Source organism: Myotis myotis, unplaced genomic scaffold, assembly GCF_014108235.1.
Source record: "Myotis myotis isolate mMyoMyo1 unplaced genomic scaffold, mMyoMyo1.p scaffold_m19_p_4, whole genome shotgun sequence".
Lineage (NCBI taxonomy): Eukaryota > Metazoa > Chordata > Mammalia > Chiroptera > Vespertilionidae > Myotis > Myotis myotis.
In genome coordinates, this window is record NW_023416346.1 from 27,750,869 (window position 1) to 27,777,926 (window position 27,058).

At 38.3% G+C, this 27,058-nt stretch overlaps 1 protein-coding gene and 1 pseudogene across 2 annotated transcripts; both read right to left on the reverse strand.

Moving 5' to 3' along the window:
* Positions 1 to 1,160: 1,160 nt before the first annotated feature.
* On the reverse strand, positions 1,161 to 19,596 carry ZNF449 (zinc finger protein 449). 2 transcript variants are annotated; one of them, XM_036306030.1, is made up of 5 exons: positions 19,482 to 19,596; positions 16,539 to 16,984; positions 14,208 to 14,400; positions 2,991 to 3,104; positions 1,161 to 2,798 (listed from the first exon to the last, which is right to left on the reverse strand). In XM_036306030.1, the coding sequence occupies exons 2-5, from the start codon at positions 16,890 to 16,892 to the stop codon at positions 1,915 to 1,917; spliced, it is 1,545 nt and encodes a 514-aa protein (XP_036161923.1). In that variant the 5' UTR covers positions 16,893 to 16,984; positions 19,482 to 19,596; the 3' UTR covers positions 1,161 to 1,914. The 2 variants fall into 2 exon arrangements, with proteins under 2 accessions (XP_036161923.1, XP_036161924.1); XM_036306031.1 differs by lacking the exon at positions 19,482 to 19,596 and having other exon boundaries at positions 16,539 to 17,069.
* Positions 19,597 to 24,863: 5,267 nt separating this feature from the next.
* Positions 24,864 to 26,002, reverse strand: LOC118654405 (annotated as a pseudogene).
* Between the last annotated feature and the right edge of the window lie 1,056 nt (positions 26,003 to 27,058).

The window sequence follows — 27,058 nt, forward strand, 5'->3', positions numbered from 1 at the left end:
TATGAACCTGACCCATGAATTAATTTCTTTACTAGTTTCCATTAAGCCTAGAACAGGACTAGTTAGGCACAAAGTAGATACCCCCAAAGTACTTAAATATGACTTCCAAGAAGTTCAGTGGAATAGAAAAAATATACTTTCCCTAAATCTAGTTTAGGGAAAAGATGACTGGTATCTTCATAAAGGGAAAATACTTGAATGTCCTATTTTTTTTTGTATTTTATAACAAGGAACTAGGCTGAATGAATATTTTCATGTATTAACAGCTTTAACTGACAAAGAATTCTTCCCTTGCTACAGGAGTTTGAGTCATTACTATGATTATATGAGAACATTTATATAAGTAGCAATGTGTATGTATGTGATTATAAGTAAAATTCAAAGAGGTTGAGAATCACTGAGCAACTTATAAAGTATCTGAATTAGTGAGCCTCACCTCCTTAAAATATGTGTGTATGTTTATGTGTGTAATACATAAAAACATATGTGTAAAGAATTTTTCATAACACCCTTCAAATGACTGGAGATAACTAGGCTTGGGAGTAATAAGACTATATTGATAACTATAGAAATATATGTTAAAGGCATCTGTTCCAAGAGATATTTGCAGAATACTAGTTCTGTGGGTTATTACTTGGGTGTACATGAAAAAGGGTTCTAGGGTCAAAACATTGAGCCAACAGAGTTGCTTTTTTTTGCCTTTACTGAAGGACCTATCAGAGATTCTCATATGCTAATATGCACTATGAATCTAGAAAGGGGAAACAGCAGGGATTCCCAACCTTATTTGCAAAATATCTTACAGAACTAAGTGTTCTATGACACACACTTAGGGAGACACTGAATTAAAGAATGAGTAATATTTGAATACCAAAGGATAGTAAAAAGCAATGGACACTGCCTGGCCAGCATAGCTCAGTGGTTGAGCGTAGACCTATGAATCAGGAGGTCATGGTTTGATTCCTGGTCAGGGCACATGCCTGGGTTGCAGGCTCAATCCCCAGTGTGGGTCGTGCAGGAGGCAGCCAATCAATAAGTCTCTCTCATCATTGATGTTTCTATCTCTTTCTCTCCTTTCCTCTCTGAAATCAATTATATATATATATATATATATATATATATATATATATATATATATATATTTTAAAAAGCAATGGACACTGGCTCCTCAAATTAGTCAATCTAATTTGAATCAGGTTCTAATTATATGACTTCAACTGTCAAATGGATTCTTCCCTCTAGAATTTATTCATTCAGTGAACAAAATAAACCATTAAATTAATAGCTCTAACAAACAGCCAAAAAAGCAGATTAGCAAATTTGGCAAAATTCAAAGAGGTCAAAATCTTAATTTCTTAAACATAAATATTTTCAATGGAAATAACCCAGTTCTTATGAGGCAAATGAAATCCTCTTTATCCATATGTTCCTGACACGTTTTTATTTTGAACAAAATACACTGTCTCCTTTCTTGCCACTTGGAACACAAATAAAGCTTTAAACTAATATAACCACCTTTAATAATGACAGCAGAATAATTATGGTGCTGCTATAATATACCAGATAGACATGGTTACCATTATATTGACCCTACCCTATATGTTTTATGCTTCATCTATGATATGGTTGGCTTGGGACACAAACATTTTCATTTTCAATAAAAAGTAAGAGTTGTAAAGATAGAATACATCAAATCTAGTAAAGTCGTAAGAGTTGCAAGAATAGGTAGATACTCTAGAATTCACATGCCTTGGAAGATAGGTTTTTAATAGTAAAAAAAAAAAGAAAGAAAAGAAAATATGTTTCTATAAGCTCAAACAAAAAAGATTCTTCCAAGACAAACAGACTGCTTCAAGTTAAGATTTTTTTTGAGTTAGTGCCAATTTCTGCATGACCTGTTTTCTTTAATAATTCTTAAAGAAGTCCTCTAAAGTGAGTGACTTGGTGCATAATAAGGCCTGCTCTCTGTCTGAAACTTTTAGAACAATGACTACATTTGTATGGCTTCTCCCCTGTATGAATTCTTAAATGGATAACAAGGCTTGGTCTCTGTCTAAAGCTTTTCCCACAATAATTACATTTAAAAGGTCTCTCTTCTGTGTGAGTTCTCTGGTGCAAAGTAAGAGCTGTCAGTCTACTAAAACTTTTCCCACAATTGTGACATCTATGAGGTTTTTCACCCGAATGAGTTTTCAGATGTCTTTTAAGACTTGATCCATGACAAAAGCTTTTCCCACACTCAAGGCATTTATAAGTCTCTTCTTCAGAATGGGTTCTCTGGTGCCCTATAAGGTGTGAGCGCCGAGTGAATCGCTTTTTACACACAGTACATTCATAGGGTCTCTCCCCTGTATGAAGTCGTTGGTGTCTATAAAGGTCTGAACTACGAAGGAATCTTTTTCCACATTCAGGGCATTTATGAGGTTCCTCTCCTGAATGAATTCTCTGGTGCCCTGTAAGTTGTGATTTCCGGGCAAAACATTTTCCACACTGAGAACATCTGTGAGGTTTGTCTCCTGGACTCTTTTTCTTATGGGTTCTAGGGTTGAGAGGTTCTTCCAAGCTAGAGCTCTCAGGTTTCTCTCCTATAGAGGGATTCTGATGATCTACAAGTTTTGTCAAGTCTGTCTGTAAATCCTCTGGGGGTTTTTCCCATTGATTTTCTAACTGTACATAGTCTTTTTGCAAAATGGGACCATGGTTAGCATTCTCCTCTAAAGTAACAAGAAATGGGTACATATTTTCCAGTTTTTTCTGCTTTGAAGTATCTTCTTCATTTTCTATCCCGATCTCAAAACCTAGGAGAAGAAGACAGAAACTCTAGATGTCACTGTGTCCCACAGAGAAAAGAACATGAAGGAAAATGAAGAGTTATAGTAAACCATCAGTAGGGATATAGAAATTACTAAATGGAAGCCAAAATTCTTTACCCTGATTAAGGATGAATTTTTCTTTTCTTTCTTCTCTAGTATCAATGAACAATTACTTACCTATCTTGGATTCAAGTAATTGTTTAATTTCTTTGGAATCTTGTAGCTCCTTCACCCATGCTTCTTCTCTTTGCTCCAATGGAAAGCTCACATCAAGCTTTGGGATTGAGTATCCTGGCCATTAGAAAGGTGAGAAGCATAATTGTTTGTGTTACTAATGGTTTTTCCAGAGTTCAGGCTGATATCTTGGACATATAGCCACTTAATATCTACTTCTACCTTAATTACTATTATTTCACCAGAATCTTGTACAAGAGTCTTTTAAAAGAAGAAAACAGAAAGGAGAGAACATCCATTTTTGCTCAATTCAAAACTATTCTCCTCTAATCTATGGAAGGAGAGGTAATCAATTCTATGCTGAAATCACTGTCCTAAATTACTTCTGTATCTATGTTGGTATAGATTTAATTAGGTTAGAGCCAAAATATGAAGTACATCTTCATAAAGTTTTGGCATATTAAAACAGAAATGCTACTACTGAGTACCAAGTGAAGAGAGGTAAAAGTAGGAGTTATAAAACTGTTTACTGAAATAATTTCAGTTGAGATTTTCAAATTAAAATGGAAATTGAGCCCTAGCTGGTTTGGCTCAATGGATAGAGTATTGGCCTGTGGACTGAATGGTCCTGGGTTCGATTCCAGTCAAGGGCACACACCTTGGTTGCAGGCTCCTCCCTGGCCTGAGGCCCTGGTCAGGGCTCGTGCAGGAGGCAACAGATAATGTGTTTCTCTCATATCGATATTTCTCTCTGTCTTTCCCTCTCTCTTCCACTCTCTTAAAATCAACGGAAAAATATCCTTGGGTAAGGATTAAAAACAAAAGGAAATTGAGTGGGTTGGCAAAAGCAGTTTTTGTTTCAACTGAAGTCTAGAAGTGGATTCTCTTGAAATTAACCCAAATATCTATCAAATAGTGTTTCTCATTGTCAATCGAAGAACAGGAGATGTTTCTATTACTGTTGCTCCCCTTACATTCTACCACCCTTCTCATTGAGAGACCCTGTAGCTCAAATCCTCTTTTCTACACCCCTTCTTTGCCTTCCTCAGCTCTGTCAAAGAATATTGGTGTGCAGTAACATGGTGTGCAGTACCATGTGGGCTGGAAACTGATGATTTGATATCTAAATGCAGAATGACCTTTACATATTAGCATTATTAAAATAACATTAGTAAGCTAGTTTGATGGAGATTTAAATTTTAGAACATTATGTCAAAACAGGATTAAATGTTGTTTAATAATCCATATTAAACAACTCAATCAAAAGGCAGGGATTTAAAAATCCAACTATATGCTGTCTACAGGAGACAAACTTTAGATTCAAAGATACAAATAGAATGAAAGTAAAGAGATGGATTAGCAATTCTTCTTCTGGGTACTTATCTGAAGACTATAAAAACACTAATTTGAAAATATATAGGCATTCCTTACGTTCAGTACAGTATTATTTACAATAGCCAAGATATGGAAAAAACTTGTGTCCATTGACAGATGAATGGATAAAGAAGTGTGTGTGTGTGTGTGTGTGTGTGTGTGTGTGTGTATTTCCATTTCATATATACCAACAGCTTCACTTTTTGCTGACAGAGTATATTCCAAACTTTAATATAAAATAATTTGGCGTATTTCCATCAGTTTAAAATTTATTCTTCCACTCTGCCAACAAGCTGTTCTTTCCACTCAGCCTAAAATAGGAAGTGCTTCATGTATTACATCCATTATGTTTTCTCTTTTATAAAAAAGCAGTAAAAGTAGAATTAATGTTTAAATTATGGAATAGTGTTACATCATTTTAAAAAGCATAATATATTACTTTAAGAGTGATGAAAAAAAGGTTGTTTCCTCTACTCCTAATTGGTATATTTTACTTTTTATTTATTTTTATTTTATTTTTAAAAATATTTTTATTTATTTCAGAGAGGAAGGGAGAGGAAGAGAGAGATAGAAACATCATTGATGAGAGGGAATCATTGATTGGCTGCCTTCTACACATTGGACAGAGCCCGCAAACCAGGCATGTGCCCTTGACTAGAATCGAACCTAGGACCCTTGGATCCGTAGGTCGACGCTCTCTCCACTGAGCCAAACCAGCTAGGGCAATATTTTACTTTTTAAATTCATTCTATCTTTCCCATGTTAAATATACTAGACTTTCCTGTGCTTTGGAAAGTATTAAAATCAAGAGCGGTAGCATTTCTCAGCATTTTATGTGATCTTCCTACCTGGCACTGTTGCTAAGCGAATTAACATGGGGAATGGAAATGCATATGCAGAAAGATTTATCATTAGATATAATATTACTAGCTAATATTTGAAGATATAATGGCTGAAAAGTTCCCAGATTTTAAGAAAGACATGAATACAAACATTTAATTAGTTCAACAGACTCCAAGTAAGATGAACTTAGAGACTCACACCAAGATATGTAATAATCAAACTCTGAAAAGTCAAAGACAGAATCTTGAAAGCAGCAGAGAGAAGAGACTCATTACATACAATGGAGCCTTAATAAGAAAATATGCAGAGAGCATGAGAGGAGGGGGGAGGTTGGGGATTAATGGGGGGATGAGGACACATTTGTAATACCTTAACCAATAAAGAAATTTTTTTAAAAAAAGAAAATATGCAGATTTCTTATCAGAAACTTGGCAGGTCAGAAAGCAGTGGGCTGACATATTCAGAGTACTAAAATAAACTCTCAACCAAGAATCGTATCCTATATTTAACATAACTGTCCTTCAAAAGTGAAGGAGAAATTAAGGCATTCCCAGATAAACCAAAGCTGAGGATGTTCATTACCTCTAGACCTGATGTGAAAAAATGCTCAAGGGAGTCCTGCAGGATGAAATAAAAAGGACACTAGACAGTAACTTGAAGCCACATGAAGAAATAAATATCTCAATAAACATAAATAGGTGGGCAATTATAAAATCTAGTATTATTGTAACAATGATTTATAATTCCACTTTTTGTTTTCTACATGATTTAAATGACTAATACATTTTTAAAAACACAATTATTAGTCTAAGTCTAGTATTATGGTAACTTATTTGTAACTCACCATTTTATTTTCTATATAATTTAAGAGAATAATGCATTTAAAATAATTATTGGTTTGTTTTGGGGCACATATTCTACAAAGATGTAATTTTGTGACATCAACAACTGAAAAGAGTAGGGATGGAGCTGTAAAAAAGTGGAGTTTCTGGATGTTATGGTAATTAGGATGTTATAAATTTAAATTAGAGCATAACTTTAGGATGCTAAGTGTAATCTCCATGGAAACCACTTTGATTACAGATTAAAAGAAAACAGCCATACAATAAATGATAAAGGAATTTAAGCATTTTGATATAAAACAATCGACTAAACCCAAAAGACAGTAATGTAGAAAATAAGGAACAAAAAAGCTATTAAGACATATAGAAAACAAATAGCAAAATGATAGAAGTTCCTCCCCACTGGTAATATACAGGGTATCCCAAAAAATTGTACACACACCTTTACATCTGACAGCTCAATTTAAAAAATAAAATGTATTTTAATAAATACTGCCTTTATAATTATTCAAAGTGTGTATATACATTTTTGGGGATACCTTATATATCTAGTATATAGACCATATGTTAGGCCACAAATTACTCTCAATTGATTTCACAAGATAGATATACCACAACAGGATGAAGTTAGAAAACAATAACAGAAAGAAAATGGGGAAATTGACAAATATGTGAAAAATAAATAACATAGTTTTAAACTACCCATGGATCAAAGAAGAAATCACAGGGGAAATTAGAAAATACTTAGAGATAAATGAAAATGAAAACACAACATATCCAAACTTATGGGGCACAATGAATGCAGTGCTAAGGGGGAAATTTATAGCTATACAGGATGGAGCAAAAACAGGTTTATAGTTCATATGGAAAATAATTCAAAAATTAATAAATAATAATATAGGAATAAACTCTGTTTCATGAACTCACAACTATAAACCTACTTTTACCCCACCCTGTATAGAAATACTTATATTAATAAACAAGAAAGACCCTAAAGCAACATAATTTTATAATTTATGGAACTAAGGGAAAAAAAAAAAAAACTAAACCCAAAGCTGGCAGAAAGAAGGAAATATTAATGATTGAGTAGAGATAAATAAAATAGAGACTAGAAAAATAACAAAAAAATAAATGAAACCAAAAGCTGGTTTAAAAAAAAAAATCAAAGTTGACAAACCTTTAGCTAAATGGACTAAGAAAAAAGAGAGAAGGCTCAAATTACTAAAATAAAAATGAAAGTAGGGGCATTAACAATGATTTTACATAACTAAAAAGAATGATAAGAGAGTACTATGAAAAATAGTATGTCAGCAAATTGGATAACCAAATGAAATGGACAAATTATTAGAAACACAAAACCTACCAAGACTAAATCATAAAGAAGCAAACATCTCAATAGACCTAGAATTTAGCAAGGAGATTTCATCTGTAATCAAAAAACTCCTGATGAAGAATAGCCCTGGACCTAATGACTTCTCTGGTGGATTCTATTAAATATTTAGAGGAGAACTAATACCAATGCTTCTCAAATTAAAAAAAAAAAGTCAGAGGCAGAAACACTTCCTAACTCATTCTGTGAGTCCAGCATTACCATGGTATCAAAGCTTGAAAAAGACACTATAAGAAAACTAAAAACAATATTCCTTATGAACACCAATGCAAAAATCCTGAATAAAATATTAGCAAATTGAATTCAGCAGTAAAGCCAATCATATATAGTATATTATATATTATTTTTTTTATTGATTTCAGAGAGGAAGGGAGAGGGAGAGGTAGAAACATCAGTGAGAGGGAATCATTGATCGACTGCCTCCTGCACGCCCCACACTGGGGATGGAGCCTGCAACCTGAGCATGTGCCCTGACCAGGAATCAAACTGTCACTTCCTGGTTCATAGGTTGATGCTCAACCACTGAGCCATGCCCGGCCGTGCATGGCTCAGCAGTATATTTAAAGGAATATACAGATTTCCAGTCAGGATGACAACATAGGTAAATACGGAACTCAAATCCTCCCACAACCACATCAAAATTATAACAACTACAGAACAACCATCAGTCAGAACTACCTAAAATCTAGCTAAATGGAAGTCTTATAACTAGGGATTTAAGGAAGCCACATCGATACTGGTTGGTATGAGGGGCAGAGACAAGGAATGGGCTGCTCCTACACCCACGTGTGGCACTTTAAAACTGGGAGGGATATCTCAGCTGCAGAGGTCCTCCCTGAGGAGCAAGGGGTCTCAGCCCCACACCAGGCCTCCAAGCCTAGGGGTTCCAGACCCAGGCAAAGGAGACCCCATAACTTCTGGCTGTAAAAGCCAGTGGAGATTGTGGCTGAGATGGAGGGATGATGGAGTCCCAGGCAATTCCTCCTAAGGGGTCTACACACAGATTTACTGGGACTCACCCCCCCACCCCGACACAGCATCTTGAATGGAAATAGGGGTATACTGGGAGGAAATGAAATGTCTGGTTTGGGGGCATCTTTCTGTCAGACAGAAGTGTTGGAAGAGGCCATTGCTCCTTTTCTTTTTTTGTTAATCTTCCCCTGAGGATATGCTTTCAATTGATTTTCAGAGAGAGTGGAAGGGAAGGAGGGCGGGGGGGGGGTAAGGGATGGAGTCGGGGAGAGAGAGAGAGAGAAACATTAATGTGAGAGACACATCAATTGGTTGTCTCCTGCATATGACCTTTAAATCTGTAGTTATCATGTCAGAAATGAAGGATACACTACCTGAAATGAAGAATAATTTACAGGGAGTCAACAGTAGAGCAGATGAAGCCAAGAATCAAATCAGTGATTTGGAATAGAAGGAAGCAAAAAACACCCAATCAGAACAGCAAGGGAAAAAAAGAATCCAAAAAAATGAAGATAGTGTAAAGAGCCTCTGGGACAACTTCAAGGTATAGACATTTGCATCATGGGGGTGCCAGAAGGAGAAGAGAGAGAGCAAGAAATTGAAAACCTATTTGAAAGAATAATGACAGAAAACTTGCCTAACCTGGTGAAGGAAATAGATATACAAGCCCAGTAAGCACTGAGAGTCAGAAACAAGATGAACCCAAGGAGGCCCACACCAAGACACATCATACTTAAAATGCAAAAGGTTAAAGACAAAGAGAAATTCTTAAAAGCAGCAAGATAAAAGCAGTTAGTTACCTACAAGGGAGCTCCCATAAAACTGTCAGCTGATTTATCAACAGAAACTTTGCAGGTTAGACGCGATTGGCAAGAAATATTCAGTGATGAAAAGCAAGGACCTACAACCAAGATTACTCTGCTCGGAAAGCTATCACTTAGAATCAAAGGACATATATAGAGCTTTCCAGACAACAAAAAGCTAAAGTTCATCACCACCAAACCAGTATTACATGAAATGTTAAAGGGTCTTCTTTAAAAAGAAGAATTTTTAAAAAGATCAAAATATGAACAATAAAATAGCAATAAATACATATCTATCAACAACCTAATCTAAAAAATAAACAAAATGAATAAACAGGACAGAAATAGATTCATATACAGAGAACATTTTGATGGTTGCCAGATGGGAGGGAGGCTGAGAAGATGGTTGAAAAAGGTGAAGAGATTAAGAAGTACAAATTGTACAAAGAAACAAAAAATACCCAACTGAAAAAGAAAAAAGAAAAGAGATTCCAAAAATATGAAGATAGTGTAAGGAGCCTCTGGGACAACTTCAAGCGTACCAACATCAGAATTATAGGGGTACCAGAAGAAGAGAGAGGGCAAGATATTGAAAACCTATTTGAAGAAATAATGACAGAAAACTTCCCCCACCTGGTGAAAGAAATAGACTTCCAAGTCCAGGAAGCGCAGAGAACCCCAAACAAAAGGAATCCAAAGAGGACCACACCAAGACACATCATAATTAAAATGCCAAGAGCAAAAGACAAAGAGAGAATCTTAAAAGCAGCAAGAGAAAGACAGTCAGTTACCTACAAGGGAGTACCCATATGACTGTCAGCTGATTTCTCAACAGAAACCATGCAGGCCAGAAGAGAGTGGCAAGAAATATTCAAAGTGATGAATAGCATGAACCTGCAACCAAGATTACTTTATCCAGCAAAGCTATCATTCAGAATAGAAGGTCAGAGAAAGAGCTTCACGGATAAGAAAAAGCTAAAGGAGTTCATCACCACCAAACCAGCATTATATGAAATGCTGAAAGGTATTCTTTAAGAAGAGGAAGAAGAAAAAGGAACTCTTACCATTTGCCACAGCATGGATGGAACTGGAGAGCGGATAAATACCACATGATCTCACTCATTTGTGGAATATAATGAACAACATAAACTGATGATCAAGGACTGATCCAGAGACGGAGAGGCATTGATTGGACTGTCGGGCTTTGGAGGGAGGGTAGGGGAGGGTGGGGGTAAGGGGGAAAGATCAACCAAAGGACTTACATGCAGGCATATAGGCCTAACCAATGGACACGGACAACGGGGGGGGGGGGGGGGGGTAGAGGGTAACGTGGGGACAAGGACACATATGTAATATCTTAATCAATAAAAATATATTTAAAAAAAAAAAAAGAAGAAGTACAAATTGGTTGTTACAGAATAGTCACTGTGATGTACAGCATAGGGAATATAGTCAATATTCTAAAATTATTATGTTAGATAGGTATGAGATTTATCAGGATGAACACTTGCTAAGTTATATAATGTCCTGAAACTAATATAATATTGCATGTCAACTATAATTGAAAATAAAAAATGATCATACACCATGACCAAGTTGTATTTGTTCTTGGAATATAAAGATGTTTCAACATATGAAAATCAATCAGTGTAATGCACCACATTAACATAATGAAAAAACCACATGATCATCTCTATTGATGCAGAAAAAGCATTAAACAAAATTCAACACCTTTAATGATAAAAACATTCAACAAAATAGGAACAGAAGGACATTACCTCCTCATAATAAAAGGCATATATGAAAAACACACAGGGAACATCATACTCAATTGTGAAAGACTGAAAGCTTTTTCTTTAAGGTTAGGAAGAAGGTATGGATGCCCACTTTGGCCACTTCTATTAAACTCAGTAGTGGAAGTTGTAGGCAGAGCAATTAGGCAAGAAAAAGAAGTAAAAGGCACTCAAAATGTAAAGGAAGAAGTAAAATAATCTCTATTAGTAGATTATATGATCTAATGGAAATCCTAAAGATTCTATTTAAAAACTATTCTAATGAATTCAGCAACATAACAGGATACAAAATAAACATGCAAAAATTAGTTCCATTGCTATAAACTAACAATGAACAATTCTGGAAATTATGAAAACAATTCAATTTATAACAGCACCAAAAAGAATAAAACAGGAACTAATTTAAACAAGTAGATGAAAAATGTACAATGAAAATTATAAAACAATGGTAAAAGAAATTAAAGAAGACATAAATGGAAATACATTCCACATTCATGGATTGGAAGATTTAGTATTGTTAAGATGTTAACACTATCCAAAATGGTCTATAGGGTCAATGTAATCTGTCAAAATCCAAGTGACATTTTTTTGCAGAAAAAGAAAAACCCATTTTAAAATTCATATGGAACCTCCAGGGACCTCAAATAGACAAAACACTATTGAAAAGAAAGAACAAAATTAGAGGATTCACATTTCCTGACTTCAAAAACTTACTACAAAGTTACAGTAATCAAAACAGTTTGGTACTGACATAAAGTTAGACATACAGACAAATGTAATAGAATAGAGAGCCCAGAAGGAAACCATCAAATATATGGTCAAATGACTTTTAATAAAGATACCAAGATCATTAAATGGAGAAAAGACAATCTTTCTAAGAAATGGTGCTGGAAAACTGAATATGCACACACACACACACACACACACACACACACACACACACACAAATAAAGTTGGACTTTTACCTAACACCATATGCAAAAAATTAGCTCAATATGGATCAAAAACCTAAAAGTAAGGCCTTAGAAGAACATAAGGCAAAAGTTTAATGGCATTTCATTTGGCAATGTTTTCTTGGATATGACAAGAAAAGCATAGGCAATAAAAGAAAAAGTAGACATAGTACTTCATGAAAAATTTAAACATTTGTTCATCTAAAGACAGTGTCAACAGAGTAAAAAAGCCCACAGAATGCAAAAAGTATTTACAAATCATATATTTGATAAGGGATTAATACCCATAATATAGAGAACTTTAAAATTCAACAAAGAAAGCTAAACAACCCAATTTAAAAATGTGCAAAGGACTGAATAGACATTCTTAAGCAAAAAACAAAAACAAAAAAACACCCCAAAAACTCACAGACACAGACAACAGTATGGTGATTACCAGAAAGAAAGGGGGATGGGGAGAGTAGAAGAGGGTAAAGGGCAGATAAATGGTGCTGGAAGGAGACTTGACTTTGGGTTGTGCACACAATACAATGTAAAGATGATGTCGTATAGAATTGTACACTTGAAACCTATGTAATTTTATTAACCAATGTCACACCAATAAATTCAATATAAATGTAAAACAACAAAAACTAAATAAAGTGTGTTCATCCAGATTGGTAAAAAAAAAAAAAAAAAAAAAAAAAAAAAAAAAAATATATATATATATATATATATATATATATATATATCCATGGTCAAAAATCACATGAAAAGATGTTCAACGTCACTAATCATTTAGAAAATGCAAATCAAAACTATAATTAGTCCTGGCCATGTGGTTCAGTTGGTTGGAGCATTGTCCCATACACTAAAAGGTTGCGGGTTGCCTCAGCTGGTTTGGCTCGGTGAATAGAGCATCGGCCTGTGGACCGAAGGGTCCCAGGTTCAATTCCGGGCAAGGGCACATGCCTGGCTTGCGGGCTCGATCCCCAGTGTGGGGCATGCAGGAGGCAGCCAATCAATGATTCTCTCTCATCATTGATGTTTCTATCTCTCTCTCCCTCTCCCTATCTCTCTAAAATCAATAAAAATATATTTAAAAAATTTTTTTTTAAAATAAAAGTTTGTGGGTTCGATTCCCAGATAGGGCACATATGTAGGTTGTGAGTTTGATACCCGGTCAGGGTGCGTAAGGAAGGCAATTGATAGACGTTTCTCACATCAATGTTTCTCTCTTTCTCCCTTTCTCTCTAAAAGTCAATAAAAAAAACCACATATGCTTGGGTGAGGATTAAAAAAACCCACAAAACTACAATGAGATACCACCTGACACCCATAGGAATGCTACTATAAAAAAAACAACAACAAAAAAACAACAACCAACAACCAGAAAATAACAAGTGTTAGCAAGAATGTGGAGAAATTGGAAAGCTTGTGCACTGTTAGTGGGAATGTAAAATGGTACATCCACTGTGGAAAACAGTATGATGGTTCCTCAAAAGTTTAAAAATAGAATAACCATATGATCAAGCAATTCCACTTCTGGTTATATACCCAAAAGAAGTAAAGGCAGGGTCTCAAAGAGATTTATACCCATACTCAGGGAAGCATTACTCATGACAGCTAAAACATAGAAGCAACCCAATATACATTTATGAAAATATGGATATATTAAATACAATATATATGCACAATGGAATATTATTCAACTTTTAAAAGAATAGAAATTCTGACATATACTACAACATGAATGAACCTTGAGGACATTACACTAAGTGAAATGAGCCAGTCTCTAAAAGACAAATACTATATGATTCCATTTATATGAGGTACATAGAGTAGTCAAATTCATAGAGACAAAAATTTAAATGGTCGTTCAGGGATTGGGGGGAGGTGGAAATGAGAAGTTATTGTGTAAATGGATACAAAGTTTAAGTTTTACAAGATGAAAATAGTTGTAGACATGGGTAATGGTGATGGTTTCGCAACATTATAAATATATTCATTACCACTGAAGTGTACGTGCAAAAATGGGTAAGAAGTTAATATATGGTTATGTTTATTGCACTAAAAAAAGTGAAAAATAAACTTCTTGAATCCCGATCAATCTAACGTGTTTTGTGGCTGGCTATTCCCAGAGAGACATTTCCACACTTACTCTTTATCCATTTTCATCCCTTATTCCGTGTTTCTAACCAAACCAAACCCTGGATAGCTTCTGAGTTCTCAAAAAGAAATCAAGGAAAGGAAATAAAATCTTTGGCTTACCAGGGTCCAGAAAGGACTGGCCTTCCCCAGCAGCACCATAGCTCAGTTCCTGTGGGATCCACGCATCTGCAACCGGGGCCTCGGGGACAGGTCCCATTGCTTGGAGTGGGGGTACTTCCACGTGGATGTTTGGTGGTATGTCTGCCATTCCAACTGCTGCGAGGTCTTCCAAGAGTATTTCCTGCCTATCAATCTGGGGAAAATGCCAGAACCCATCACTCTAATATCTAGACCATCAGTGCCCAGGAACAATATAATGCAAGCCAACAGTCATTTTAAATTTTCCAGTGGTCATATGAAAAAAAAATAAAAGAAATAATAATATAATAATATGCATTAACAAAATATACATATATAAAATAACACAATTTCATAATGTAATCAGTATGAATTATTAATAATATATTTCACCTACTTTATTTTTCACCTTAAGTCTTCTGAAAGTGGTGTGCATTTTATACTTACAGCATATCCCAATTTGGACTAGCCAAATTTCTAGTGCTCAAGAACCACCTTTGGCTGGTGCCTATCATACTGGCAATGCAGGATTAGACTGCACGAAGACAAAATTTCATGTGGTAAGCCAAACAAGGAGACACAGAAAGGAAGGGAAACTATAAACAATTCTATCCTAGGGTCAGGAAACTTTGGAAGAATCCTGTTCATGCAGGCTAACTACAGAATCCCATCAACACACAAGACTCCAGTGCCACTAATGCCTAACTAGAAGCACTTTCTCCCTTCTCCAAAGACGCTGCCATGTTCAGCTATAGCAGTGATGGCGAACCTATGACACGCGTGTCAGAGGTGGCACGTGAACTCATTTTTTTTGGTTGATTTTTCTTTGTTAAATGGCATTTAAATATATAATATAAATATCAAAAATATAAATCTTTGTTTTACTATGGTTGCAAATATCAAAAAATTTCTATATGTGACATGGCACCAGAGTTAAGTTAGGGTTTTTCAAAACGTTGACACGCCGAGTTCAAAAGGTTCGCCATCACTGAGCTATAGCAAGCCCCAAACAGGTTTTACTAGGTGGTTCTGAAAGAGGGTAGGGCCAACACCCCCAGGAGATATTTTAGATATTGTAGTAGGTGGTGGCTATCAGAATTTAGTGGGCAGAGGTGGGAGTATAGATAATGCCAGGTAGCTCAGTTAGAGTGTTATCCCAATACACCAAGGTTGTGGGTTTGATGCCTGGTCAAGGCACATACAGGAATCAACACAATAGCCCTAGCTGGTTTGGCTCAGTATATAGAGCATTGGCCTGTGGAATGAAGGGTCCTGGGTTTGATTCCAGTCAAGGGCACATGCCCAGGTTGCAGGCTCAATCCCCAATAGGGGGACATGTAGGAGGCATCCGATCCACGGTTCTCTCTCATCATTGATGTTAGTGGGCAGAGATGGGAGTATAGATAATGCACACAGTGCAGAATTGTTCCAGGTCCTTACCAACATTGGAGTGCCCCCCTCAAATATTCATATAGGTAAAAAGAACCTGTCAAGAACCTCACCTTGCTGGTCATATAATCACAAAATATTTTTGCAAATTTTAGCTTGACTTAACTTTTCTAGGAAAGCCATAATTTGAAAATCAAAGAAATACTATACTAATTGTTCAGATTCACCAAAGTCGTTTGTCACTTTGGAAAATCACATGACCAGCAGCAACACCATTCATAGTGTTTGAGTTATATTGGTCTGAATTTCTGCTTGTTGCCTTCACAGCAAATCTGTGCAGTGAGGCAAGCATCTGACTTCATGAGATTTTCTGGTACGCTCAAGCCCAGACATGTGAATGCTGAAATGTCCATTAGTTTATAAGACACTATGTTCCTTTTCTTTTATATTACTTCTAAACCTTACTTGACTTATGGTTGACAGACGTTTTTGGAAAGAACCAGATAGTAAAGATTTTAGGCTTTCTGGGTTGTGTTGGTCTGTTGCCTATTTTTAAAAAAAAAAAAACAAAAAACAACACTTTAAAAAAGTTATAAACGTTATTAGCTCATGGGCTGTATAAAAACAGGCCTTGGGCTGTTTTTGGCTCACAAACCACAGAGCACATTATATGATGGTTTTGATTTTGTGTATATTAGTAGATTACACTATCTATAGGACAGTAAAAGAGGCACAACCAAATATTTAAGGAGTTTGGTTTAACAGTTGAGAATCACTGACCCATTTGCTGATTCCAACAAAAGAAAAATATAAAAATCACTGCAGGGAGGTCCTAGGACAAAAAGACAAAATGGCTGATCTAGTACCAGATGTGTCTGCTACTTCTTTTAGTATAATTACCCAGATCCCAAACTCTTTTCTTACCTGTGGCTCTGGTATCTCAAGTTCTCTCTGTAAGTCTTCTATCAGTGACACAACTCTTTCTCTATTATCTGGGCAATGTTCCCTCACCCAGGTCTCTATCTCTGTGGGCAAAATTGTTAGGAATTGCTCCAACACTAGAAGCTCCAGGATTTGCTCCTTAGAACGCAGCTTTGGCTTCAGCCATTGACAGCAAAGCTCCCAAAGTTTGTTGAAAGCTTCATGAGGCCCGGCTGCTTCTTTGTACTGGAACTGCCTAAAGCGCTGACGGAAGACTTCAGAGTCAGTATCATACTCTTGAAACACTGAGCCCTGATTCAAGGAGGCCTGGATTGCACAACCCAGGGCAACAGCCATTGCCCCCTTCCTGCAGTGTCCAATTTATCTGGGCCTAAAGTCTCAGACTCCAATTTGTTTCTTTGTATATTTCTTGAGTGGAGGATCTAAAGCTGAGGAAAGGTCAAATGAGAAAGGAGAAAGAGCAGTGGTTAACAGGGCATTCTTTTTTTTTTTTAATATCTTTTTTTATCTTTACTGTTGAAAGTATTACATATGTCCCTTTTTTTCTCCCACTGACCCCTTACAGCCCACCCCTGCCCCCCACCTCTGCCAATGCTTTATTTTTCTGCAAGGAGGTAGGTAAATGTTTTGATTTCTCTTTTTTTAAATTGTATGATTGAATTTTTTTTTTAATTATTAGTTAAGGTATTACAAATGTGTCCTCATCCCCCCCATTAACCTCCAACCTCCCCCCCACCCCCGCCCCGCACACTCATGCTCCCATCCCCCTGTTGTCCATGTCCATTGGTTTGGCTTATATACATGTATACAAGTCCTTCGGTTGATCTCTTCCCCTTACCCCCGCCCTCCCCTACTTTCCTTCTGGGGATTGATAGCCTTATCTCCCTTAATCGATTGCTTTTCAGCAAAGCTCTAAAGTAGCAGATTGTAATAGTTTCATTGGTTTTGAAAATCTGATGAAAGCAATGGACTCACTTCCTAGAAAAATACACATAACACTTCAAATTCTGCATCCAGTTTCAAAAAGTTCACTAAAACTTCAAGACCATCCATGGGCCCTCTAGAATTGTTCTGTCCAATATGGTAGACTATAGTCTCATGTGGCAGTTTAAGTTTAAATTATTTAAATATAAAAATTCAATTTCCTATTCATATTAGTCACATTTCAAATGCTTAGTAGACACTGTTGCAGGAAGTTCTATTGAACAGCTCTTTTCTAGAATTCCTGGACCCAGAGCTAAGAATCTCTTCCCTTAAATTAACCCCTATACATCTGGTGGCCTATATCTCCACTCATAGTCTAATAACAATTTTCTTGTGTTTCTGAATATAAGTAAGCCAAAGAAGAAATATGAGGGAGCAGTACTTACAATAGAGGTGAGTAAACCTGAAAGTTCACCTAGCTTTGAGTAACCCTCAGTCACCTTCAATCATCGGCATCTTAGGGAGAGCTATGCCTTGCAAAGGCAGCAACTCATCAATCCCTCATTCTTCTCCATTTCAGGTATGTGTAGTTCAGCCAACATCACCATGAACCACATCATGCAATGCATTCCAAGTGGCTTTCTTATGAGAAAAATACACTACACCGGGCAGGCCATCAGGAAATCTGGTCTGCGTTAATAATGAAGGACAGTTATCATGTTCAACATGCTAAGTGCCAGGTGCTGTTCCAAGCCATGTATGTGTGTGTGTGTGTGTGTGTGTGTGTGTGTGTGTATTAATTCATTTAGTTCTCACCCAATATTAGGAGGTGGGTACTAGTATTATACCCTGAATACAGATGTGGGCACTGAGGTTTGAGGCTTCGGAGAACTGAATAACATGTCCCAGGACCCATAGCAAATGCCAGAGAGAAATGGTGATGAGGTTAGAAACTATAAACTCCTGCAATGCTCATGTCTAAAAACATCCAAATGTCCTTAGTGCAATCTCCAAGGTCACATAGGTGGTAACATACATGTCTCCAAAGGTGTGAAGACTGGTACCTGCCCATGTGCTATGGGTCCTCTCTGAATTTACCCACAGCTCACATACCTGTCTTCTTTCCTGGACGCAATCAAGGGAAAACAAAAAAACAAACAAAACCCCGAATCTCTTCCTGCCTGGTCATTCAAAAGCTTCACTCTGTTTCCATTTCATCCCTGGGCTAGTTTCTTAAATGACACCCAGCGCCTCTTTGTAGCATCCTCTTCATAAAATTGCTTTTGAGGGATCCAACTGGATGGAAAGGGAACAGCAACATGCCCGGCCCAGAGACAGCTCTGCTCGCGAGAACTCGTTGCTAGAAAGCTTCTATTCCCCGTGTAAATACCTAAGGGTCGCTGGAGGGCATCCAGGAACCCTGGCGGTTTAGTCTGGGGACCCACCTTTCGTGTACTCCAGCCTCACAGCTAGGCAGCTCTTCCCTTACTGACCCAAACCTTACCCCACGTCTCCCACGGAATTGACCCTCCGGGTTTCCTCCCATCGGCCCTTCCGGATGAAAACTCCACTTCCCCTCGGGGCTGATGGCTTCTCTCCAAACCGTCCGGAATGAGCCCGCGCTCACCGGGCCATGGATAGAGAGGTGTGCGGAAAGAGGCACTGGGAGTCGTGAAAAGAGGGCACTAGGGGAAATGATAGGAGGACAAATCCCTAAATGTCTAAAAGCCGGTTTAAAATCGAATACTGGTGGCAAGGGCGCGGCCCCAGCGCTCTTCCAGGCGTAGATGTCTCGCTTCCTGGAGGGGCGACGCCAGCCCCAGAGGACCCCCGGGAAGGCCCGGCCGGGTTTCAAGGAACGGCAGCGGGGATCCAGGCGGGACAGGGGCCCGCCACCAGGTCAGGCCTGGAGGCTGCAAATATTTGTAGCCCAAACGGGAAGGGAGCCCCACTCCCCGCGCCCCAGGGACAGCCACGCCCTCCGGACGCACCCGGACTCACCGCCTGGGCGCCCACGGCTCTCCCAGCTCGCTTGGTGCAGTACCCAGTGCGCAGGCGTGGGGCCACGCAGCGGACTGCAACTCCCAGCAGGCCCCAGGCTACCCTTCCCTGCGGGTGGGGGGCTGGAAAGAAGATTGCTGACGTTAGAGGGGCTGGAGCTTTTCTTTGGAAGGGATTCCATTTCCGGTCTTAGAGGCTTCTAAGTCCCAGGGGTTTGGGTGGGGCCTGTCATGTTCTTGATCCTAGCCAGGGCTTCTCTCCCATCAGCTCAAGAATACTAGGAGCGGTTGGGAATGTAAACCAAAATAAATTTTAGACTGTAATAAAGAATAAAAGGCTTTTATTTGCCCCAAAAGGAGCTGCAGCTCAGGAGACACAGATTTAGGTAGCAACTTCTATTTTGCTCCACTGAGGCAAAGGGGAGGCTGTCTTTTATAGTGCAAGTTCTTGCTCAGGTTCTCAATTATGTCTGCTTTATGTAAATGAAGTATCCAAATATGAATTTCTGAATGGATAAGGCAGTTCTCAGTCCAACGGAGGAAAGAGGAAACCAGTGTTTCCCTGTAGTGGTTGACTGAGATAAACAAACCAGGCAATGTGCCGGAAGCTCAGAGTTCAGTCTGAACTCCCCTGGGGAAGCCCCTGTCAGCAAATAGCTGGTAAGCTCTTATTATTTATTAAATTTGGGCTCTGGGTTGACCATGGGAAGTTCATCTCAGCAGATAAATTCCTTCTTGGAGTCCACATTGCCCTCCTGTAAATCTGTTATGATGTGGCCAGTGATTCTCAAACCTCTATATGTAGGATGAATTTCTAGGGAGAGTTTGTTTAAAAATTATATTTCTGGGACCCATCCCAACACTCTGAGGCACTGGATCTCGCCATAGCTCTAGAATTCACAGTACTGGATGACACTCCAACCAACCGAGCCACACCAACCAGGGCTAGAATTCCCATTTTAATAAGTTTTCTTTGTGACTCTATTCTTTAGCTCATAGCTCATAATGGCCTTTATCGAACTTTGTATTTTCTTCTCTTAAAGACCAGAGCTTCCACCTATCTAACCCTTCTATTCCTCTCACCTTTCAGCTACCACCAGAGGGTTCATAGGTTTTGAGGTTTGCCTGGTGCCCCACCTCTATTGTCTTCCAATTGGTTCCTTGCTGGTCCCACTCCTGGAGTCAGATTTTTCTGTCTGGGTGGTCAGTGGTGAGTTTTAGGGCAGTCAGATGCTATGTTGTCATTTGGTAAAGTTGCCATCACTTTGGTTTGGAGCCGGTACTATTGGTTTTTGGACACCAAACTTTATTTCTGGTACTTCCTGTGTGAGAGCAGGATCCAGTCCTGCATGGGTTTGAGACAGAGAGTAGAGAGCTGTCTGCCATTGTGTCTTTCCATGGCAGGTGCATCACCTCTCTGAACCCACAGAAACCAAAGTATTGGAAACAGCTCCACCAGGAATAGAGTTGTGTTTATGGGCTGGGACATGAAGCCTCAGCAATGCTGATTCCTGCACATGCTGTTTATTGTTGCAAGAAGTGCTAGGGGAAACTTAGCCTGCAGTTGAGGTTGATTTCAAGGCCAAAATGGTCCAGGAGTCTTACAATGGCCTGACCTGGGCTCCCAGAAGCAAAAAGGGCTCCTGATTGTGAAACTGAAGATATTCCTGCACCTGGAGCCAAGAGCTGTTTCTGCTGACCAAAGATCCAGCATGAAGGCTTCCTATCTGCACTTCTGTGGGTTCTGACGTTGGCCCCTGGAGAAACCCTTAGGTGGCTCCTGGAGCTTTGCCATGGGTCGGTGGCTTTGGCCTGAGATACACACAATGAAGCAGATCTTAGAGCTTCTGATGTTGGAGCAGTTTCTGACCTTCCTGTCCCAGGAGAGCCATAGCAGGGTGCAGAGCTGTAAAGAAGCTGTGACTCTTAGAGTATGTGCAGAGAGAGCTTGTGAGACTGAGGGAATAGATGAGGGAGAAAGAGGTTTCACCTGTGGTTGGTTGGGCCCAAAGCCTGTGACATCACAGACTCTTACTTCCCCACTCAGATTGTATTGATTGCCCTGAGTAGACCTTACATAGCCAAGTGACATTTTATAGTTTATTCTGGAACTTTCATTCTCCAGATTTCCCACCAAGCACACAGAGTGAATAGTGAAGGGTGCCTGTTTCCATGGAGAGTCAGAGTTGCTGCAGCAATAGTTAGTGTTAGCTCTGGAGTTAGATCAAAGGGGTTCAAGTCCTGTCTCTGCTGGCTGCCCACTAGCTATGTGACTTTTGGCAAGTTACTATTCCTCCTTGGGACTCAATTTTCCCCTTGATAAAATGGCTTCCGGGATTATTTTGAGGATTAGAGGGAGAGAGTAGCCTGTCTATTTTGATCACACTTCTGGAAGGTAGTGCTTAAAATTGTTAGCTGTTGTTATATTAAGGTCAGCAGTCTGGTCTCATCTGCAGAGCTGGGTCTTAATGGTGAACATGGAAAAAACAGTTTGGCACTGAGGCTTTGAGGTCAGTGCCCCCAGGTCTCCCCAATTTAGCTTATCCAGAAGTGAGGAATGGCAGTATCTGGGAAAGGTGGAGAGTGAAAGAGGAATGAAGTACATCAGAAGATCTACAGGGTAAAGTGTGTACTGGCAAGGACCCTCTCTCCATACCCTCCACATACAATCACCTACACACATTTTTGCTCGTGGGCATGGTGTCAAAAACCCCTTCTAGTTTAAACCATCCTTTTATCTTCTTGGGTCCAACTGGTTTACTGTTGAAGGTTTACCCTCAGAATCCCTTAATAATCTCCCTTTCTATTGGGCCCTGTTATGATGACGAGTGACAGCAGGTTGGCTCCAGGTTGCAAATAATGGGCTGGGCCCTAGCTGGTTTGGCTCAGTGGATAGAGCGTCGGCCTGCAGACTGAAGGGTCCCAGGTTCGATTCCAGGTTGGGGACTCAATCCCCAGTAGGGGGCGTGCAGGAGGCAGTCAATCAGTGATTCTCTCTCATTGATGTTTCTCCCTTCCTCTCTTTGAAATCAACAAAAATATATTTAAAAAAATAATGGGCTGGGAATAGAAGTGCTTTTGGAAAAGACTTTGCCTCAGGAAACTGCATGAAAATTACTGAGCTTCAAGGGACACTCAGGGAAGCTGTGAATTCTAGAGTAGTTGCTACTTCTTGCTCACTAGGTCCAATCAGCTTATCATCATTAATGTAATAGAACTTTGAGATGTCTTGTAGAAGGGAAGATTGATCAAGATCTTCACAGACTAAATTATGACATAGGGCTGGGGAGTTGATATATCTCTGATGTAGGACAGTGAAGATGTAAGTATTACTGGCCTTGCCAGCTCAAAGCAAACTGCTTCTGGTGGTTATACAAACAGTTAGTGAGAAAAAAGCATTTGCAAGATTAAGAGCTGCATAACAAGTACCAGGGTATGTGTTCATTTGCTCAAGTAATAAAATCACATCTACAATAGTAGCTGCAATTAGAGTCACTGCCTGGCTAAGTTTATAATAAACTACTGTCATCCTCCAAGATCCATCTGTTTTCTACACAGGCTAAGTAAGCGAGTTGAATGAGGATGTAGTGGGAATCACCATCTCTGTATGTTTCTGGTTCTAAATGGCATCACTAGACTCAGAAATACCTCCAGGAATGTAGTATTGCCTTTGGTTTACTATTTTCTTAGGTAAAGGAAATTCTAGTGGTTTCCACTTGTCCTTTCTCACCATAATATCTTTCACCCCACAGGCCAGGGAACCAATGTGGGCATTCTGCTAGTTACTGAGCATATCTATTCCAATTATACATTCTGGAATTGGGGAAATAACCATTGGATGAGTTTAGATACTTAATGGACCCCCTGTGAAACAGACCTGATCTAAAACTCCATTGATCACCTGACCTACATAAACCACCACTCTGACTGGTAGACCCCAGAAACACTTTGAGTCTTCTGGAATTAGTGTCAATCCAGAAGCAGTGCTCAATACTCCCTGAAAAGTTTGATTATTTTCCCCCTCATGCACAATCAGCCTGTTAAAAGGCCATATGTCTCTTTGGTAAATCCTGGCAGAAAAATTTACAGTATATATTTTTGGCAGTATGGAGGGAGTCCTTCCTTCAGAGACCTGGACTCCCCTTTCTTTTTTTTCTTCTAGATGCAAGAATGGTTTAATGTATGCAAATCAGTAAATGTGATACACCACATTAATACAATGACAGAAAAATATCCTATGATTATTTCAAAAGACACAGAAAAAGCATTTGACAGAACTCAATCTGTTCATGATAAAAACTCTTAATAAAATGGGTACAGAACATACCTCAATATAATAAAAGCCATACATGACAAGCCTAGAGCTAACATCGTACTCAATGGAAAAACAATGAAAGCTTTTTTTCTAATATCAAAAACAAGACAAGGGTGCCCATTCTTACTCAACACAGAACAGAAATTCCTAGCCAAAGCAATCAGGTAGAAAAAAGAAATAAAAGGCACTAGAACAAATAGGAAGAAGAAGTAAAATAGTTTCTACTTGAAGATGACATGAATTTATATAAAGAAAATTCTAAAGAATCCACCAAAAAACTATTGAGTCTAATAAACAAATTCAATAAAGTTGCAGCATACAAAATTAACATACAAACCAGTAGCATTCCTATACACTAACAATAACTTATCTAAAAAGAAATAAAGAAAACAATCCCATTTACAACACTATGCAAAACAATATAAAATACTTAGAAATAAATTTAACCAAGGAGGTTAAAGATCTCCACACTGAAAATTACATAACATTGATAAAAGAAATTGAAGACACAAATAAATGGAAAGATATCCCGTGTTCATGGATTGAAAGAATAAAATTATTAAAATATCCATACTACGCAAAGCCATTTATAGATTTAATGCAATCCCTATCAAAATTCCAGTGGCATTTTCTACAGAAGTATAAAAACAATCCTAAAATGTATATAAAACCACAAATGTGCCCAAATAGCCAAAGCAATCCTAAGAAGAATAAAGCGGGAGGAATCACACTTCATGATTTCAAGTTAAATTATAAAGCCATAATAATGTCAGACCAGAAATCTTAAAACTCCTAGAATAAAACATAGCAGCCAATCGACATTTCTCTCTCATTGATGTTTCTCTCACTCTCGCTCTCCCTTCCTCTTTCAGAATTGAATAAAAACATTTTTTTAAAAGCTTCTTGACATGAGTCTTAACAATGACATTTTAGATGATACCGTCAAGCCCCCTGAGGGTTAGGCTGTAAAGCTGACATTCAGGTTGGCAAGACAACTCTATCCATCCATCCTTGATGACTTGCAAAATCCAAGAGGCTAACTTCTGATTTATCCTACAAAACTGTTCACTATTTTCCAGGAGCAATGTCAGAGTAGTCCTTTAGCACTCCAGCCATGTGTTCATTATGAGTCGTAAGTCATCTTTTTTCTTCTTCTGTGAAGCAGGCTTTTTTCTTCTCTGAATAGGGGCTACTTTCTTTGGTCCAGATTCCTGCATTGCAGAAATACCCTGTCGCTTCAGATATTCTCTGATTTTCTCCGCATCCATTGAATCCACAGTGACACTCCTCCACAGTTTCTGAAACTCTTTGTCCACAGAAAATTGACAGCTTTTATCATCGAAGAAAAGAATTTTCTTCTTATCAGGACGATTTACAGATAATATCTGGTCCCCTAAAGACTTGACAGCTTTCTGGGAATTGGGCAGTCCTTCCTCTATGTCTTCTAGAAGAATTCCTCCTAAGCCTCACTGGTCATGCTTATCTAAGAGTCTAAGCAGAGCCTTCTTATCTTTTAAGTTGTACTTGGTCTTGAAGGCATACTTCCCATCTATTACTTCAATTTTTGGATTATTGATTAATGTCTTAGACATTAGCCATTGTTTCTGCTTGAGTCAAATGTCTAAGTGTTGTGTTCCATCCAAAGTTTCTTCTAAAGTTAGAGGATGTGTATCTCCTCCCTGATGATGTGTCAGTCTCTATGTGGTCTCCAACTTTCGGTCCTCGGGTATCAGGGTTCTCTCTGTGAGTTTCCTGTTGATTATTCAGGAAGTTTTCCTGTATTTTAGTTGTAATTCCAGTTTGTTCCTGGGAGCATGAACATGCAGCATCCACTTACTCTGCCACCATTTTTAATCTCCCTGGTCTCCCCTTTCATTCAAAGGGTTCTAAGTCTGTAAACTGGCTCAAGTCTTACAATTTATTTGGGGCCATATATCTCTGTTTTGGTGACTTAAATTAATCTTCAGTGGACTTGACCTAGGATTCTTCACTTATATAGTTCAAGTAAGAATATAGTAGACTACCCATCTATTTCTCTTCAAGGGACACAATGATCAACTAACCAATGCCATAAGTCTTTGTAAGTCAGACTGTTCTCATTACTTCTTTGACTTTGCTGTCCATTACAGTAACTATGACTACGTTGTTTTTTGTCAATTAAGTGCCCTCACTTGGCCCTTGTCACCCTGGGATCCAGTTATCCCCATTGCATTTAAAGATACTGGTTCAGTGGCAGTAATCACAACTATAATTTCTGACCTATAGAGAAGAGTGAGCACAGAGCTCTTCAAAAATGCATTTCTCATAGTCATGAAAGATATGTTCTCCCAGGATGGGTGAACAGGTCTTACATGATAAATCCACTTTTACATTCCAGTCTCCCTAAGCTTTCAGATACAGTATACCAAAGGAGTTCTAGCATTTTAAATTTGTTTAGTGTAGACCACCTTTTGGTCCATGTTTCAACCAACCAACAAAAGTGATAGCACCTTTTCTAATCCATCGAGCTGCATGATTGAGTCCAGAATCTCTGCTTACTGGGCCCATATTCATATATTCAGCCCAATCCAACTTTACGTTCTTCACATTGTTATCTCATACTCTTAATATTAGTTTCCACACAAATTCCCTAGATTTTTGTCTGTATAAATTGGAAAAATCACACAGTTCTTTTGATGTGTAATGTGCCTTCTCATGGGTCACACTTTGTACTTCACATTTTGGAGCCTGCTAGGACTCATGACTAGTCAAGAAGCAAAGACAAGTGTTGGGTAGATTATGAGGAAAATCAGCAACGTTTGTTTGGGAGTAAACTATCTCAGGGGAAGCCATTAAAGGTTTTTAGGCACAGCAGGTTTAACCTCTTCAGACAGGTGTGGAAGGGTTGCTTCTATTGGCAGAGAAGACTCAGCAGAATTTAGGGGTTCACTGTCCTCAGCTTGACTGGGATCTGTCCATATGTCCCCATGCCAACATTCAAGATCTCATTTCTTTCCAATCAATGCCCTTACTTTAACATAAGACACCCTGTGAAGTTTGGAATTTAATTTACATTGTAATTTAGCCACTTGTAGGATGATAGTCTGGGTTTTGTTTTCAGAAATCTCTGCACTGTGGCTACCCCATGGTTACTATATTTTTCAGTTATGTGATTCTCATTCAGTTCTTTTTTATGTATTCTATTTGTTTTCTGAGATTTTATATTTTTTCCAAGAGAATTTGTAATTATTTTTATGATGGCTGCTTTAAAATTCTTGTCAGAG

What these genes read in the sequence shown, in the direction of transcription:
- ZNF449 (XM_036306030.1), bottom strand. Translation starts at nt 16,892, where the DNA reads ATGGCTGTTGCCCTGGGTTGTGCAATCCAGGCCTCCTTGAATCAGGGC. An exon ending in TTGAGATACCAGAGCCACAG is followed by an intron (nt 14,401 to 16,538) that starts GTAAGAAAAGAG and finishes CATTTTCCCCAG; the next exon opens with ATTGATAGGCAGGAAATACT. An exon ending in ATTACTTGAATCCAAGATAG is followed by an intron (nt 2,799 to 2,990) that starts GTAAGTAATTGT and finishes TTCTTCTCCTAG; the next exon opens with GTTTTGAGATCGGGATAGAA.